The sequence below is a fragment of the Seriola dumerili genome, unplaced genomic scaffold (assembly GCF_002260705.1).
Source record: "Seriola dumerili isolate Sdu_G_001 unplaced genomic scaffold, Sdu_1.0 BDQW01000187.1, whole genome shotgun sequence".
Classification (NCBI taxonomy): domain Eukaryota; kingdom Metazoa; phylum Chordata; class Actinopteri; order Carangiformes; family Carangidae; genus Seriola; species Seriola dumerili.
In genome coordinates, this window is record NW_019174442.1 from 997,907 (window position 1) to 1,014,254 (window position 16,348).

At 41.4% G+C, this 16,348-nt stretch overlaps 1 protein-coding gene across 1 annotated transcript in view; it reads right to left on the reverse strand.

The window, feature by feature from the left end:
• Window positions 1–597: 597 nt before the first annotated feature.
• mrps5 (mitochondrial ribosomal protein S5) overlaps window positions 598–16,348 on the reverse strand; it is a 26,357-nt gene continuing 10,606 nt past the window's right edge. The window contains exons 7-12 of the mRNA XM_022752958.1: window positions 6,789–6,879; window positions 6,184–6,230; window positions 5,535–5,592; window positions 2,685–2,747; window positions 1,605–1,741; window positions 598–1,201 (exon numbers count right to left, since the gene is read on the reverse strand). Of these exons, the coding sequence (XP_022608679.1) occupies window positions 977–1,201; window positions 1,605–1,741; window positions 2,685–2,747; window positions 5,535–5,592; window positions 6,184–6,230; window positions 6,789–6,879 (621 nt within the window). The 3' untranslated portion in view covers window positions 598–976. The remainder of the gene's footprint in view (window positions 1,202–1,604; window positions 1,742–2,684; window positions 2,748–5,534; window positions 5,593–6,183; window positions 6,231–6,788; window positions 6,880–16,348) is intronic.

The following is a 16,348-nucleotide window of genomic DNA, read 5'->3' on the forward strand; positions in this document are numbered from 1 at the left end:
TCAACAGGAAAAGCATGTTGCTAACGGCTGTTTCTTTGGTGTCGTGTTCTTGAGCAAACGCTCTGCGCTCCCTTTGTGATCCGACGTGGCTCGGCTGCCTTTGAGTCCAATCAATAACTTCATCTTTCAGCTCATCTCTGCAGATGTGCAGTGAATGTAATAATAGATTAGCAGCAGTCAGAAAACACTGCGGCCCTGAGCACATCCACAATGAAAACCAAGATCAAAATGAAAATATAAATCTTTTCACTGACCAAATTATTTGCTTCAAGGTTAGTGAACAAAAATCAGAGCAGTATCCATCTTTTAATTCAACTATGTGGAAAGAAAACAGGAAAAAAAGAAAAGCTATTTTACCCCATTTCCACAACTGAAGTGGGAAAGCTTCAAGTACCTGAACAAGTCATTTTCTTTGTCCTTGATCATCAGTGTCCGACTACAGGTGTTAACTGTGTGGTTCCCTTTCAGATTTAACTTTGATATTTCAAATCCATTCATTCATTCATTCATTCATTCATTCATTCATTCATTCATTCATTCATCCAGACAATCAGCAGCTCAGTGTGAAGGTCAGCTGTTGAGGGAAAAATCACTTTTAATGAATTAAGCTTTTTTACATTTATATTTTATTTATACTGTATTTTTGAACAATTCCAACAATTCAAACATCGATATCTAGGGCATTAATATTTTACTGAGTGTGAATATCGGCCTCTGTGGGGTGTAGCTGGAGAGTTGTCATAATAAATGAGATGTCTTCACTTTGAGAGACGTGTAACTTAACGTGTAACTTAAGTCCTTAGCTGACAAAACAATCACAGATTTAAAAACTGGAAACTCTGCTTGAAAAAAAAAAAAAAAAAAGTTTTTGTTCCACACATAAATCAGACCCTCCATCAGACACCTCTGGCCTTTATCAGTCCAATCATCTGTCCTGTGGTCTGATCCAGTCCGTCTGAATCAGCCCACTCCCGCCCTACCAGATGGTGCGTTTGACACCGGCCCAGATCGAGCGTTTGGTCCCCTGCGTGGCTCGCACGTCGTCCCAGTGCAGCCGGGTGTTGGGGATCTCGTCCGTGGGCTCTGGGTCGGGCTGTGCCCCGTCTTTAGGAGTCGCCACCACAGTGGGCAGCGGGCCTCGCTCCGACTGAAACTCGACGACGTGGAGCTTCTTCTTGTCGGCCAGACTCTGGTGGGTTTTCTGCCGGGTGGCAGGAGAAGAAGAGGGGGATGTTAGTGAAGACAGGAATAATAATAAGAGATGAAGAAGAAGACAGATGTTGCTGAGGCTCCAATCTCTGAACTTGTTGGGGACAAATGTGACTGTTGTGTTTACAGCACTCACAAAGATGTTGAAAAGTGAGCAAGGACAGCTCGTTGAGCATCATCAACACACGCTTTTGTAAAACCTGCGTAAAATGAGATGACTCACCTTTACAGACCTGCTTTATAAAGATCTAACAAAATGTTTCAGGCCTCGCTTTATTGCACAGCACTTTGCTTTGTTGTCTGTGACTCAGAAAATAAAAGGGAGAGTGGTGCTTTTCCAGTAGCAGTTAAAGCTAAGGACCCCCACGCCCCACCTCATGCCAACATGACCTCACCTGATTGGCTAATCCAGTGAAGAGGGCCCTGGTGATGTTGAGGTAATTGATGGATCCCTCTACTTTGCAGTACATGTCCTCTATGCCGATCAGCTTGCACAGAGTGATGACCGCCCGGTGGCAGTGCAGACCATAACCTGCAGAGACACCGAGAGAGAGAGAGACGCACTGACGTCACCAGGGCGGGACTCTACAGGTGGACAATATAAAGTCTTCTGTCCAAATAGAGACATTATTATATTACTGCACTTCCTAATAATGTATTATATTTTCAAGTGTAAGAGTATGAGTCAGTGCACAGCAGGTCAGCTGAGCTACACATAAATCATACATCTCAACATTTATAGAGAACACAGATTCCAATAATAAACAAATAATGAATCAATGGGTTTAAATGGAGCATTTATTTTAAATACATCCCTACTTTCCCTGTAATTTGGACCAGATGACATATTTCTTTCCAGGGAACTATTTGGACAGAGACGTGTAAAACAAAGCATTACCTAGATTTCATCTCACAGTGCGTATCGTCATGTACAACCAACCTCACTGAGTAAAACTAGAGCTTAAAGGATAAGTCAACCAAACCCAATGATCTGACCTGATAGAGGTTATTTAAAAAAACTATAACTATTAAAAACACATCAGTGAGTCACACTGTTGCACCATCATGTTCCATCATTATGATGAGAGTGGGCACTGTGTTTTGTTTTGAGTCAATGCCACCTACTCCTTTCTGCTGCTGTAAATACCCACAAGAGCACCAAATGTGTATTAATCCACAGCTGAAAATAGTTCCCCAAAAAATGCACTTTATACTTCTGTTTGATTAAAAATATCTTAAAACCACAGTGACCAGGTGCTTTGGGAAATTGCTGGACTTAAAAAAAAAAAAAAAAAATAGACCTCTATCTATGTTTATGACTCATTGTTTAACGTCTCCAGTAGGAATGAAAGGGCTTGGGGCTGGAACTAAACATAGAGAGGGAGATGGACTAATGCACTGCTGGTTAGAATATCGCCAGTCTTATCCTTTAACCTCAGTCCTGGCAACTAAGTGCTGAATGAATACAAATGTACCTTTGTTTTGTTTCCTCATGCGGAGCGTCGTCCTCTTGAACTTGGATTCAATATCATGATAAACTGTTGGAGAGGAAAACAACAACCGGATTACACTCACTGACTGTAGAGCGGGGAAAGAGAGGGAACAAACAGCCGAGCTGACGCATAATAAACCCACAAAATGATTCCACAAAGTCGAATTACTCTCCTGTACTTTGTGCCATTTCCAAGTGAACGCACTTGTGTTTTGTTATGCATCTTTTCTTCCTGTTCTCCCTCAGGACTTGTGTTTCTCTACCTGCCCACCAGATGTCCTTCCACATGCCAGCGTCTCCTGCTCACTGCAGCAGCTGCGGCTCTTTAGTTATGCAGACACACACACACACACAGACACAGAGAGACACACACACACATAGGCCCCAGGTGGGAGCTATGTGTTGCTGATTGAAGCCTGAGAGGACTGTACAGCTCCACAGCTTCAGGTTAAAATCTTGTTGTGGTGTCACATCGCTTTAAAACATCTCATGGCTGCTGGCCCTGCATCCTTCTAGACATCCAGTTAGAATTTATCACACTTTAATGAATTAGGATTCTGTTACTGCGATGATGCAACAGAAGAGAGGAAGGAGTTACAGATGGAGGGAACAAACGAAAGAGAGGACAAAATTATTAAAAGAGGTAGAGAATTAGGTTTGCTCATCCGGCTGGGGAAAATGTCAAATGCGCACACTCATGCAGAAACGCACACACAGAAGGAGCGAAACATTTGCTGTGGCTGCAGGGGGTCCAGCCTCAGTTGGAACAGAGTGTGTGTCTTTTGTGTCATGAGTGACTCACAGATCCAAACAGCGACAAAAAAAAAAAAGAAAAAAAAGAAAAGGCAAATTACTCCATGATCTTTCAATATCCAGTAACTGTGACTGTTTCCACTTTCTGAAAGTCTAACCTGACTTGAACCAAAGTGACTGCACTTTGTTTGTTCGGCTGCTCTTTCATACAAACAATCTTGTTTTCTTCACACAAAACATTGTCCAAACATTCTGCATGAATTCAAATTCACTTCGGTTTTGTATTGTTCATTTACTGCTGCTGAACATCACCGAGGCCACAAATATTACTATTCACAAATATTCACAAAACAAGCCTGGTCCTGTGAGAGCGGCAGCACTGGTGCCAACAACAATGACAACAACTGGAAGGTGTGTGGAGCTCAGACACCTGCCGGATCTGCACAGCTCTCCAGCTTAATCAACCTGGAGCTTCCCCGGTGTTTTCTGTTTGTTTATCAGGTTTGTTTTACCAAACCGGGTATAAGACGTTTAATGACTGCGCTGGGGGCAAGCAGAAGTGATGATTAAAACTGTTAATCATCTGGTGGCTGAAAATCCCAGATCTGCACCGTCACCAAAACATGAGTCAATACTGCTGTTGATCCGACCGCTGGATTTCAACGAGGAGTCGGAAATCCTGCGACTTTGCCTGGAACTCTGTCGAGTGAGCAACAAAGATGACAGAGGAATGTAACAGTAACACGAGCCTCTAAATGTCTTTGTCTTCGAGCGTTAGGACGAGGAAGGAAACAAACAACCAATCACACGACGGTTCAGACAGGTCGCAGATGGTCACACAGTGCGAGCTGGCATATGGATCTGTTTTTTATCTATGGGCCTGCGAAAAATTAAATATACCACAGCTCAAACTGTGTGGAAACACACACATAGACACACACAAACACACGCAGAGACACACACAAACACACACAGAGACACTTCTCGTCTGGTTTCGGGCCAAAGCAGGAAGCTAACTTTCTCCTCCGGTGGGCGCGGTGGAGGCTGATGACTCACGCATATGCCATTAATCTTTCTGGCTTTGCTCTCCAGCAGCGGCAGCAGCCAAATGGAGTTTTACAATGAGAAAGTACAAGCGGTGCATTTTAACTCTCGCACCTTTTTTTTCCTTCCATAAATCCATTTTTCTTTTGATTATGTCGCTTGTATGAGAACAAGCAGGCGATGGCAGGAGATGGTGCGGGACAGGAGGAGTGGAAGGGACGCAGGACAGGAAGAGGAAAATTAGAAAAGAGATGGAGGCCGAGGGGAGATGACGAGAGATGGATAGAGAGAGAGAGAGAGAGGTGGAAGTGGGGAAACCAAAGGGGTGGGAGAAATAGAGTTGTGAAGTGGGAGAGCCTATTTCGGGCACCATTGGTTCTGGAAGTGAAGTCCCCCAGTCTCATTTTTTATTTTTTTTCATTGGAAATGTTTCATGGCTCACAGTTGGAAAGTCTCCAGCTGTGTTAGAAAACATCTGGTCCTTTGTAAAAAGTAAAAACATAGTGTTTGCACGTGCCGCACTATATTTCAGCTCCTGCTTTGATTAACCGGCTCCTTCCTCACAGCAACGGCAGCTAAAGCTCATGGGTATTGTAGTATTTTGAGTCGTCAAATGAAGACACTGACGGACAAAACACCATTTCTCAGAAAATATAAATATATTATGAAAGTTTATGCAGCAAGGCGCACCAAAATCTAATCAGATCATCTGCTCCATATGAGGTACCTGTGATGAGAATATGAAGTTTCTACTACGTATCCTCAACTTATCATGTTCACAAGTTCGGTCTGCAGAGCGTCAGAGTCACAGACGTCAGCATGAGGCTGTGGTGTTGGACTAAACTGAAATGTGAATTCAGAGTGGGGACTAAAACTTGTGGAATCAGCTGTTTGTCCCACTTTACAACTGTATGAAGGAGAAGACAAGAGAGAGAAGGATGCGAATGAACAGTCGAAGGAGGAGGGGAAGGTGCAGGAAGGAAAAGTAAATAAAGGAGAAAACACACACACACACACACACACACACTTCACTTACTGGTGTGGTTGTTGTATCGATCTATATAGTACAAGTAGTGGATGGCTCTGTTCTTGGCCTGCAGTTACACACACACACACACAGAGACACACACACACACACAGGAGGAGAGAGAAAGGGTTAACTTCAGTTGGGCAGCTTGGTGGCTGCTGTAGCTACAGATAAATTATAGTAGTATAAATAAATAAAGTGAACTGAATAGAAGAGGGTGGGTTTAGTTTATCGTGGGACTTTGCTCATGTACTCGGACTGAATCAAACACAGGTAAATATCTCACACTTAACAAAAAGTTACGACAGAAATGTGAAGGGCGCCAACACGTGTTAATTCATCTATATAACGACTCAGTTATTGTTGTGTTGGTTTGTGGATTTTACACATTAAATGGTAAATGTGATCCAATGAATCATAATGTGGTATAATCTACTGCAACCCAGGAGCATTAGAGAGGCTTATTGGTATTCTGGGTTACTGAGGAGATTCAGTGAGAGAGATATTTTTGTCTAAAGTCTAAATACTGTTTCTACCCCGACAATAAAATATAGCTCATTACTGTTTGACTTCATTTTTATTTAAATCTAAAATCCAAAAAACAGACATTAGAAATTCCACAAATTGAGGAAATAAACAAAAAAACCGACTGAGTCACCTTCCTCAGAGCTGTGTTCCTGTCTGCTGCTTTACCCAGCGCGAAGCCTGGAGGGAGGGAGGAGAGTCAGCTTTAAAACACCTCTGAGAGCAGAGTGACCAACACTGTCAGTCACGGTCAAGAGACGATATTAAATGAAGAAAAAGTTCATTGTGTTATTTATTAGGGATGTTGCCAATTAAAGCCAGATTTACGAGTTTCAGATGCGGTTAAATGAATGTTATTCATAATGAGCCGCCGTGAGGCAGGTGAGCCTCAGGAGTCTGTGAAGACCTCCCTCAGCATTTTTACTTTATTTTGCCGCTCACCTCTGATGATGAGTGTGAAAAATGTCAAAACCATTTCCTGCACTTCCCCGTGTCTACACAGCGCGAGAACGGTTTTTTTTTCTTTTTTTTTTTTTTTCAATGTTTCTGACACCCTGAAACTGTCAAAATCATTTTTTTGGTTCTGTTCCATGATTTTAGAAACCAAGAGGTTAAGATAACTTTTTCCAAACCAGTTCCAAGATTTCAAAACAACTATCCCTCTCCTTCACATTACTCTTTAAAATATATTATTATTTATGTCTTATTGTATGAAAAAAAAAAAGATAACATTCGAACCTGCGGCTCCATTGCCGTTTCCCACGGCAACCAGACAGCTGATGGACCTCTTCCTGCCTTCCTTGGCCGTCATGTTGAACACACTCTTCACCTAGAAAACATCAAACAACAATATACAATATAAGACATTACATTAGCCCCCAAAAACCTGTAACATTAAGCCTAACATTACACACTAACTAACACTATATAAGAATAAAATCTGGCAGATACATCAGTACGAGAAATATCAGAGACACTGCCATTAAGACACATCTCAGTTTGTTTTGAATAGAATTGCTTTTTTAATGTTATGACTGATACTGGTCATTATGTGCTCCTGTAAATACAGACAGAAGTCGATTTATCAGCGGTTTGACAGAAAAATGTCCAACTGCAACATAAACCAAGAAAAAAGCTGAGGCAAATCTAAAAGCAAAGGAAACAGAACAACAGGCTCGTTTTGCTTTTTGATTCATCTCAAACATCAGACAGTTTGAAATGGTTTCATGAGCTCAGGAGTTTGGGAAATTTCTCATGACATAATAATCATTTTGAAGAGGTTTATTACGACGTGGAAATCAAAACTCTGTCGGGTGATTATGTTTTCTTTCTTCTTTTAATGATCATTTAACATTTATAATAACGTTCCTCAGTTTCTGCTCTGCCCTTGTACAACCACGCAGGCTGATCAACCACCTGCAGTTTGACTTTTAAAAACACCAGGGGGCAGCAGTGATACACTACAGAGAGGAGGAGGGAGCGGAGGAAGGGAAGGGAGGTGATTAGGAGTTCACCACAGAGGAGAGAGACAACAGGAATCAAAGAGATACAGAGGTCAGAAAGAAGAACAGGGCAGGTCAGAGAGGAAGGATGAAGAGAGGTATGAAGAGAGGGAAGAAGGCAGGGGAGAGGAGGAGAGGAGGTGGAGGAGAGAGAGAGAGGGAAAGCTAAAGAGAAGCAGGGTGGAGGCAGGAGGAGAGAAGAGGAAAGGTAAAGAGGATTTATTGCTTCTTTAGATATTAAATATGAGGAGCAAGAAGATGCAGGAAGGTTGGGAGAAGAAATAAAAGCAGCAGACTGTGAAAGGTCTCTGTCTGGGAGAAAACAGTTAACTTCAAAATAATCACAATGTGTGTGTGTGTCTGTGTGTGTGTGTGTGTGTGTGGTGTGGGTGATATGTGCATGTGCAGTGTTATACAAGTAGTCAAACACGCAAAACAATTTAGCACAAACACGTCCAATTCACATTCTGACGATAAAACCAACTAGAAACGCCAAAAATAAAATCAAGTAGAAGGGCACTGAGAGAGCACAGACCCCTGCCGAGGCCAATGTCAAACAACATGCACCAGACTTCAGAGAAAAGAGATAAAAATTCATAGTAAATGATCAGAATCTGCCTCTGAGTTTGATGGGTTCTCCACGACCCCTCCCTCCACCAAGTTCGGTACAAACAGGTTCTGAACTTTACGCGTAAGCGTAAACCTGCAGACGAATTAACAGAACAGGTGAAAACACAACCCGCTCGGCGGAGATAAAAAAGATCAGAAGCCCAAGACTAAACTTCCATCTTCTCCCACTGTGCACAAAACTTATCTCAGAGGCAATTCACAGCTCAGTGTCTCGCCACTGTTCACTCTTGAACACACACGTGAACTCTCCTCATTCTGGCTGTCAAGTTACCACTGGAACATATACACCCGTGTTTCTGACAGAAGATCTTGGACTAAAGATAAAAACTTTCTTCAAAATGCTGAAACCATGACTTCAAAACACCACAAGAATAAAAAAATCCAGGTGTGCTATATATTGGCTCTGTTTTGTATTGTTCTCTATTAACGATCATTTTAATTCATGTAAAGCTTGTTAGAGCACCCTGAAACGTTCTCTTTAAACAAACTGTATTATTATGATTATTATCATTCTCATCATTATTATCAGTAGTAGTAGAACAGCTGGTGCAGGGATCGGCGGCAGCAGCCTTTCGGTGACTTATCTGGGCCAAAACACACAGTTCACCACGTCGCTTTCATCCTCACCAGAGAGCACAAGTGACAGAACAGTGTTGAATTTCAGCTGAGGGAACTTCAAAGTCGAGATCTGCCTTCAGCTTCTCTGGTTACGCAACACACATTTCAGTAAAGGGGGGTTTACAATTTGACTACAGGGCCACAGCAGAAGGATTGGGGTCAGGGTAGCAGCAAAACACCAAAACACTGAAAACATACACACCCTGCAGGCGACACACACACAAACACACATGAGTGCACAAATCTCTCTACTAGGTCCTAATACTGCCACATATTCTAAACATATTCTTACCTCACTGTGCAAACACACAATGCCTTTAATGAAGTTTTTATAATTAAATACAAAACATATACGCAACACTTTTCTTGCATACTGTGGCTGCAGGGCGCGTGTGTGAGTGTGTGTGAGTGTGTGTGTGTGTGTGTGTTGAGAATAAGGAAACACGGCCTCTGCAAAGATCCTGACCAGATGGGATCTTTGTTATTGTCAATCAAAATTCAACCCGTTACCATGTTTCAATGCGACTTGCAGCAGCAGCTTACAGCCAGTTTCTATCAGAAGTGTGCGTGAATGCCTCCAGTGTTGTCGAGGCCTTTGGCTTTACGCGCCTCGTTTTCAGTGAAGATGCAGCAGTTTTGGCCGAGCGTTAGCAGCAGAGCAGATGGGCTGAGTTTCTCTCTGCCGGATGAGCGACAGCACGGCGGTGGGAGGATGCTTCTAGCTCGCTCTCACTTCTGTTTCATCTCTTATTTTCCTCAATCTGTTGCTGCATGTCTCCCTATCTGTAAATGTCTAGACTCTGCGGTGCAGGGGAGGAGTTCTCACCACATGGAGCCAGCAGGCACCGCAAGAGCGCAAACCTCCGCCAGCACCCGACACTTCTCTGACTGGCTCTGAGACAACTTCGCATCATTTCTTTCACTCGGATTTGAAGTCGATATCTTGATCCTGCAAACGCACTGAATAGTGGAAAGAATTTATTTACTCCTGTACTGAAAAGATTTCTTGCATACGGTGCTGTCGAGGACAAATCTCTGATGCAAGAATTATTACATATTAAAGGTGCTATATGTAAGTTTTGGCTATCGCTACGTAGCCTGAACAGCTGTACAGCATTCACAGCTGTTTACTTAAGAGTTTAGAAGAAACGTTGCAGGTTCATCATCGAATTTTACTCCGTTACTCGCCAGCCGTGGAAAGCGACGCCAGTTTTAATTCTTGTGTTACTGCTTTGCAATTATGAGATAATCATTATGAAATAAGGCTGCCCAGAGGGCGAATTTTAACCTCTTGTAAACTCAATGATGACTGAAGCTCTTTACAAGCAACCACATTCGGTGGCAGAGAAACCTTTAACTGCATATATTACATTCATTTCATCAGTACTTTATCCCTCATAGCCTAATTATAGAGTGCTGCAGGGGGGACGTATTTTTGTAGGCCAACCTCAAAGTTCGCGTCGCCCTGGTTCCCTGGATAAAAGGCCAATAGGATTTTGCTTCTGTTCTGCTTTTATTCTCAAACTCCTGAATTATAATGTCTGAAGTCTCAGCTCATGATCACCAAAATAAAAGTCTGGTCAAGGTTTAATTCCTGCTGACTGACTGATTACATAAACTCCAATGAAAGTAAAATCCTTAAAATAGTAATCTGTTGGTTTTCACTGAAAAATAGTCACAATATACTTTATTGTTTTAAAATAATGAATCCGAGATCTCTGACCTGCTGTCATCAAATTGGATTATGAGAAAGAACAAAATCCTGAAAATACATTTCTGAAGCTCATTATGAACACTGAGCGGAAAAACAATCCTCATGTTGGCTCAAGAAACTATCTATCAATCTCTTTTGAAGTGTGTGTTTGTGTGTGTGTGTGTGTGTGAAAGAGAAAAAATAAGACAAAAATAAGTTTATAAATACAGTATGTCTTTTTTCTCCTTCCACACTGTTCATACACTGTTGAGAAATTGACCAGGTTAAAGTGTAAATGAGTATCTCACAACAGAACTACAGAAACAGATTCAATGTCTCACATGTAATTGAAACTGCTGCATTTGGCTGCGATTTAGAATCAATTTGGCTTCGTGATGAAGGAGCTCGTCAAGTAATTTCAATAGCTCAGCATTAAACACTTCTTCACTGTATTGCCCACCAAACTGTGAGTGTTATTTGTGTGTAATTTGATGTCACGGTCTGTACATCTGCATCAACAAACCACTGACAGAAGATAAAATATGTACAGGTAAATCTGAGGTTTCGCTCTCCTCAGTTGGGCCTACAAGTTACTTATAATTATTTAGTGCAGAGGTCAGTAATAGGTGGACTGTGGCCCAGATTCAGACCCAGACGCCGTCCTATCTGGACCTGGATGTATAACCTATAAATTACTGAGAATTATTACATTTTGAGGAAGCGTTTCTATTTTAAGTGGCGCATCTTTTCTAACCTTTACTGCACTGGTCATGTGATGCTACACAGCCAATCACTGCGACTGGAGTCAGTCAGTGAGATACAAACACACAGTGAGAGATGATGTTGTGTGGAAAGTGGAAGAGGGAAGGAAAGAGAAAAGGAGGCGTTAAAGCTGTTCAGTTGTTAAGATGTGTTGAGATTGTTTATCATATAAACTGTGGAGACGGTTGGAGTTCACCATAAAGAACAATAATGGAAAAGGGAAGCTACACTTTTTCTTTCATTTTGTGAAGTTAAACACCTTTAAAAGCCCTCTGTTGTGCAGTTAATACGAATGACAGTCGTTGTTTTTCTTAAAATGCTAAAATACCATATAGTTATTATATTATTATATAGAGAAAATATATAAACACACATAATTATAAATTATTATTACCCTGTTCAAACCCCCCAGTGTGTTCCTGGGTTAACGTCAACCCTCCTCTTCCTGATGACAGTTGTGTCACCAGATTAACTTTGATGAGCTTTTATCTGCAGATTCATGAGTAATTGAAGACATGTAAAATTCTATTATCTTAATTACTATCTGTGGAGTGGAAATCTTTGATGCTGTTAAACAGTTACAACATCAAACATAGTAAGAAAAGCACCATTAACTTTAAATTCCAATGTTAATGGGATTCCTGCAACAGTATTTTACTGTAATTTTCACAAAGCACAAAGAGTCACAACAAGATTATATTTAATCAAATTTCATATAGAGATGAGAGAGGATATGAGCTTTCATCAGCCTGAATCACAAGAGCTGCTTTTAACAAATTAATAATCAAGCTGTATTAATGCCCTATAAGTGAATTTCACTTCAGATATTAAGTGGCCTACATGTCTCAGCCGGCTCCACCGCGCTGTAAAAACACAACATCTAATCTAATTGAAAGTTCTTGCAAAGTTGATCTCATCCTGCCTGCTGTCTGGTTACTTTTAGCAAAACTTTTCAAGGTTGTTGACTTCAGGGAGGGGGTGAGAGATTTAAAAAAAAAAAAAAAAAAAAAGGACAAAAACCCCTGTTCTGACACTGACAATGCTCCATCTCTGTTAATGAAATCACAGAGTCCTGTCCAAGTGGCTGCCGCACCTGGAGAGAGGCCATGAACATCACTTTTCTCTCTGTCGCTCTCACTCTCCTCCCATTCTTCTCTCTACTGTTTCCTCTGCTCTCCGTCATCCCTCGCTCTCTCTTTCATCTCTCTAAAGTCCAACTGACTGCACCTCTTACTGACACTGAGCTTGAGACGTGCGATTTAACTTGATGGAAATTTTTAGACTGTAAAATCATTGTATTGGATTAAATCATACGCTACATATAATATTTATATATTATATTATTTATAATTCTGGCCACTCTGATTTAAGTCCTAAATTCATTCTTTTTTTTAGCTCTATTTTTGGTCTCCACCAACTCCTGATGGGAAAATTTGTCTCTTTAGTTGCTAAATGCTCCGCTATGTTCACAAGCTACTCACTAACTTTGTCTTCCTGCTGTCTGGTGCTGGGCAGGTAGAGTGCAGTGGGTTTATCACAACAAAAGCTTCCTGATGCTGTGAACGACGCTGATGAGAGCGATGAGGAAAACCAAAACAATGGGGCTAAAAAGCTTCGTAGAGCTGATCATTATCTGTGAGCTCGTCAACAAGCAACACCTTAAATATTACAGATGTTCATGTAACCCACTGTTCATATGAAAATACTGACTAATATTCTGAACAACTTTAATATAATTAATATCGTGATTCTTTTAATCTTGAATCTTGATTTCTGTATTTTCTCTTTTAGAATTTGCTGCTGTCATCACCTTTATTTATTTAGTATGTATTTAGTTTAACTAGTCCTACAACTAGTCCTAAAACAGCAAGTTACAAGCAAGTCATGTTTACTTTATGAACTAGCTTTTGCCCCCAGATCGCTCATAATTTATAATAATATAATTATTATATTATGAATTTGATAATTAAAAAGAATTGAATCCTGTATAAGAAATGCTTCAGAGTCGATGTAATAAACCTTGAGATGAACCAAACTGAAGAGACACATACATATATGAATACAGTCAATACAGTTTCAGTCCCCAGCGCTGGGTACTGAACTGGCAAGTAAAAAAATAATCTGGCATTGAAACTCGATTTCAAACTCGATAGATTCCTAATAAGACGAATGCTTTAAATAATAATTTTGTTCATTTCAGAGGGTGTTAGTCAGGCCAAGTACATGTGGCAGACTGTGTTTAAAAGTATGGCTTCTTTTATAAGATGAATATTCCTCCAAATCACGCTCACTGAAAAAAGTTGTTTTGGTGCTAAAACAAATTATTTGCCAACAGTTTTGAAAGATTTCCAACCACACAGTCTATGTTTGAGTAAATGCAGTGGAAACCATTCCACAGCATCAGCAGTATTCATGATTTCCGGAGCATACAATAGAGGCTATATTGCATATAAATTTTCTGTTAATGCATTTAGTTGATTTTATTTTCATTTTTAACTTCATTCTTCATTAATTCAATATTGGAATATGTTTGTTGAATTATTCACTTTCTCTACAATTTAAGACTTATTTTTTATTATTAATGGCACATCATCTAACATCTTTTCTCCTTACTTTCTTCTGACCTCCTGACTTCCTAACTCACTCTCACAACTTGTCCTCCACCCTCTCTCCCCATCTCTTCCACTTCTCCTCAGCTTTATGTCACCCGCCCTCCCTCTCCTCCTCCTGCTGGATGTGTGCACTAATGGCATGCCGGCATCGGCGTCCTTGGGAGACAAGCCTTTTTATTCCAGTAAGCCTTTTTCATTTCATTAGGCCTGAATTTATAGTGGTGAGCACGCATCCAGATACATACACACACACACACACACACACACACACGCACACACACGCACACACACACACAGAGGGAATATTTATACACACAGACGGCACCGTAAAAGCATCCGTCAGTTTCCATGGGGGGAGCCTAATGTCTGTGACACCACTCTTATTTATGCAGGCAGGAGGGCTGGGGAAGACTATCAATGTGACACACACACACACACACACACACACACACACACACACACACACACACACACACACACACACACACACACAGTATTACAGGACCACTGACAAACACAAACTGAAAAAGACGAAAAACACACACACACACACACATACATTGGGTCTTCATGGGTATACAGTGTGTGTGTGTTTGTGTGAGACCTTGTGGCATCACCCCCATTAGTTTAGCAGGGTCCATTAGTCGTAATTAAATTAAGGTAAAATACACCACGACAGAGAGAGAATCTAAATGAACTCTCTCTCTCTCTCTCTCTCTCTGAATCAGTGTTGGTTGGCAAAATGAAAAAATGAACAGACTTTTGTTCTTTATCTTAGTTAAACTGAGGGAGGGGGGTTGGGGGGGTGGACAGTGGGAGGGTGGGAGGGGTTGTGTGTCTCTCTGCCTCCAAAACAAGACTGCAGAAATTGGGTTTTATTTGTGAGAGTAAACAACAATAAGAGGCAGTATCCTCCCTTGAAAAGGCGCTCATCCCTACTTGTGCTAATACCAGCGCTTTAGAGCTGATTAACTTTTCTTATTTGCTTTGTATCAAACACTAATGCTAATCTGACCTTTTTTGAAATGACATCATTTGGCCTCGGGGAGAGTTAAAGTGGCTGAAATTTAGTGCTCAACTGCAGCTATCCTTGCTCAGCAAATTTGCCTACATCACTATCAATGTGCACACGCTACACTGGATTTCCACCGTTCGAAAGTTTCTTGAAAACAGTTTCACCCTCTGGGGCTTTCTGCATAATTATTGTGTACAGTCTGCTTTAGTTAGAGGATGACAGTAAAACCAAACAATGAACTGGAGTTTCCTGCACACTTTTTTTTTTTTTTACCGTCAGTACAGCTGAGATTTTACAATTTACTGAGCAGGACATTATGCAGCTGCAAAATATACTTATTTTATGGTCAAAAACTAGCACACAGTAAACCTGAACAACTCTAATTCTAATGTATATCTAATCTATATGATACAAGCTACAGGAAAGCCTTTTCCAGCCACTGGTTATGTTGCTGCTTAAAAGACATGCCATCTCCCATGATGCAGGAAACACAGTTTACGTGTCTCAATCTGCACACCTTTATTTGTGGGGTTTTTCTGCTGGTCTAACAATCCCTCTAATGTTACCAGTATGAAATGTGATGGTGAGACATTAGCTAAGGCAGTTAGCATTAATGTCAGAGAAAAGGTTTCAAATTTTGAGAGAAACGATATGAAAATCACACGTTTCCCATGCACCGTCTTCCGCTGACGAGCCAGGGCAGTGGCTAGCTTCACCGCTAACTAATTTAGCAAGAGAAAAACTGCAAGCATGTGGTGGGTGGGTGGTAATTTTAGCCGGGGTGGGTGGGTTTAAATTACGACTAATGGACCCTGCTAAACTAATGGGGGTGATGCCAACAAGGTCTCACACAAAACACAGCACACACACTGTATACCCATGAAGACCCAATGTATGTGTGTGTGTGTGTGTGTTTCTTTTCGTCTTTTCAGTTTGTGTTTGTCAGTGGTCCTGTAATACTGTGTGTGTGTGTTGTGGTGTGTGTGTGGTGTGTGTGTGTGTGTTGTGTGTGTGTGGTGTGTGTGTGTGTGTGTGTGTGTCACATTGATAGTCTTCGCAGCCCTCCTGCCTGCATAAATAAGAGTGGTGTCACAGCACATTAGGCCCCCCCATGGAAACTGACGGATGCTTCTGTACGGTGCCGTCTCCCTCTATAAATATTCCCTCTGTGTGTGTGCTGTGTGCGTGTGTGTGCGTGTGTGTGTGTGTGTGTGTGTGTGTATGTATCTGGATGCGTGCTCACCACTAATAAATTCAGGCCTTAATGAAATGAAAAAGGCTTACTGGAATAAAAAGGCTTGTCTCCCAAGGACGCCGATGCCCGGCATGCCATTAGTGCACACATTCCAGCAGGAGGAGGAGAGGGAGGGCGGTGACATAAAGCTGAGGAGAAGTGGAAGAGATGGGGAGAGAGGGTGGAGGACAAGTTGTGAGAGGTGAGTTAGGAAGTCAGGAGGTCAAGAAGA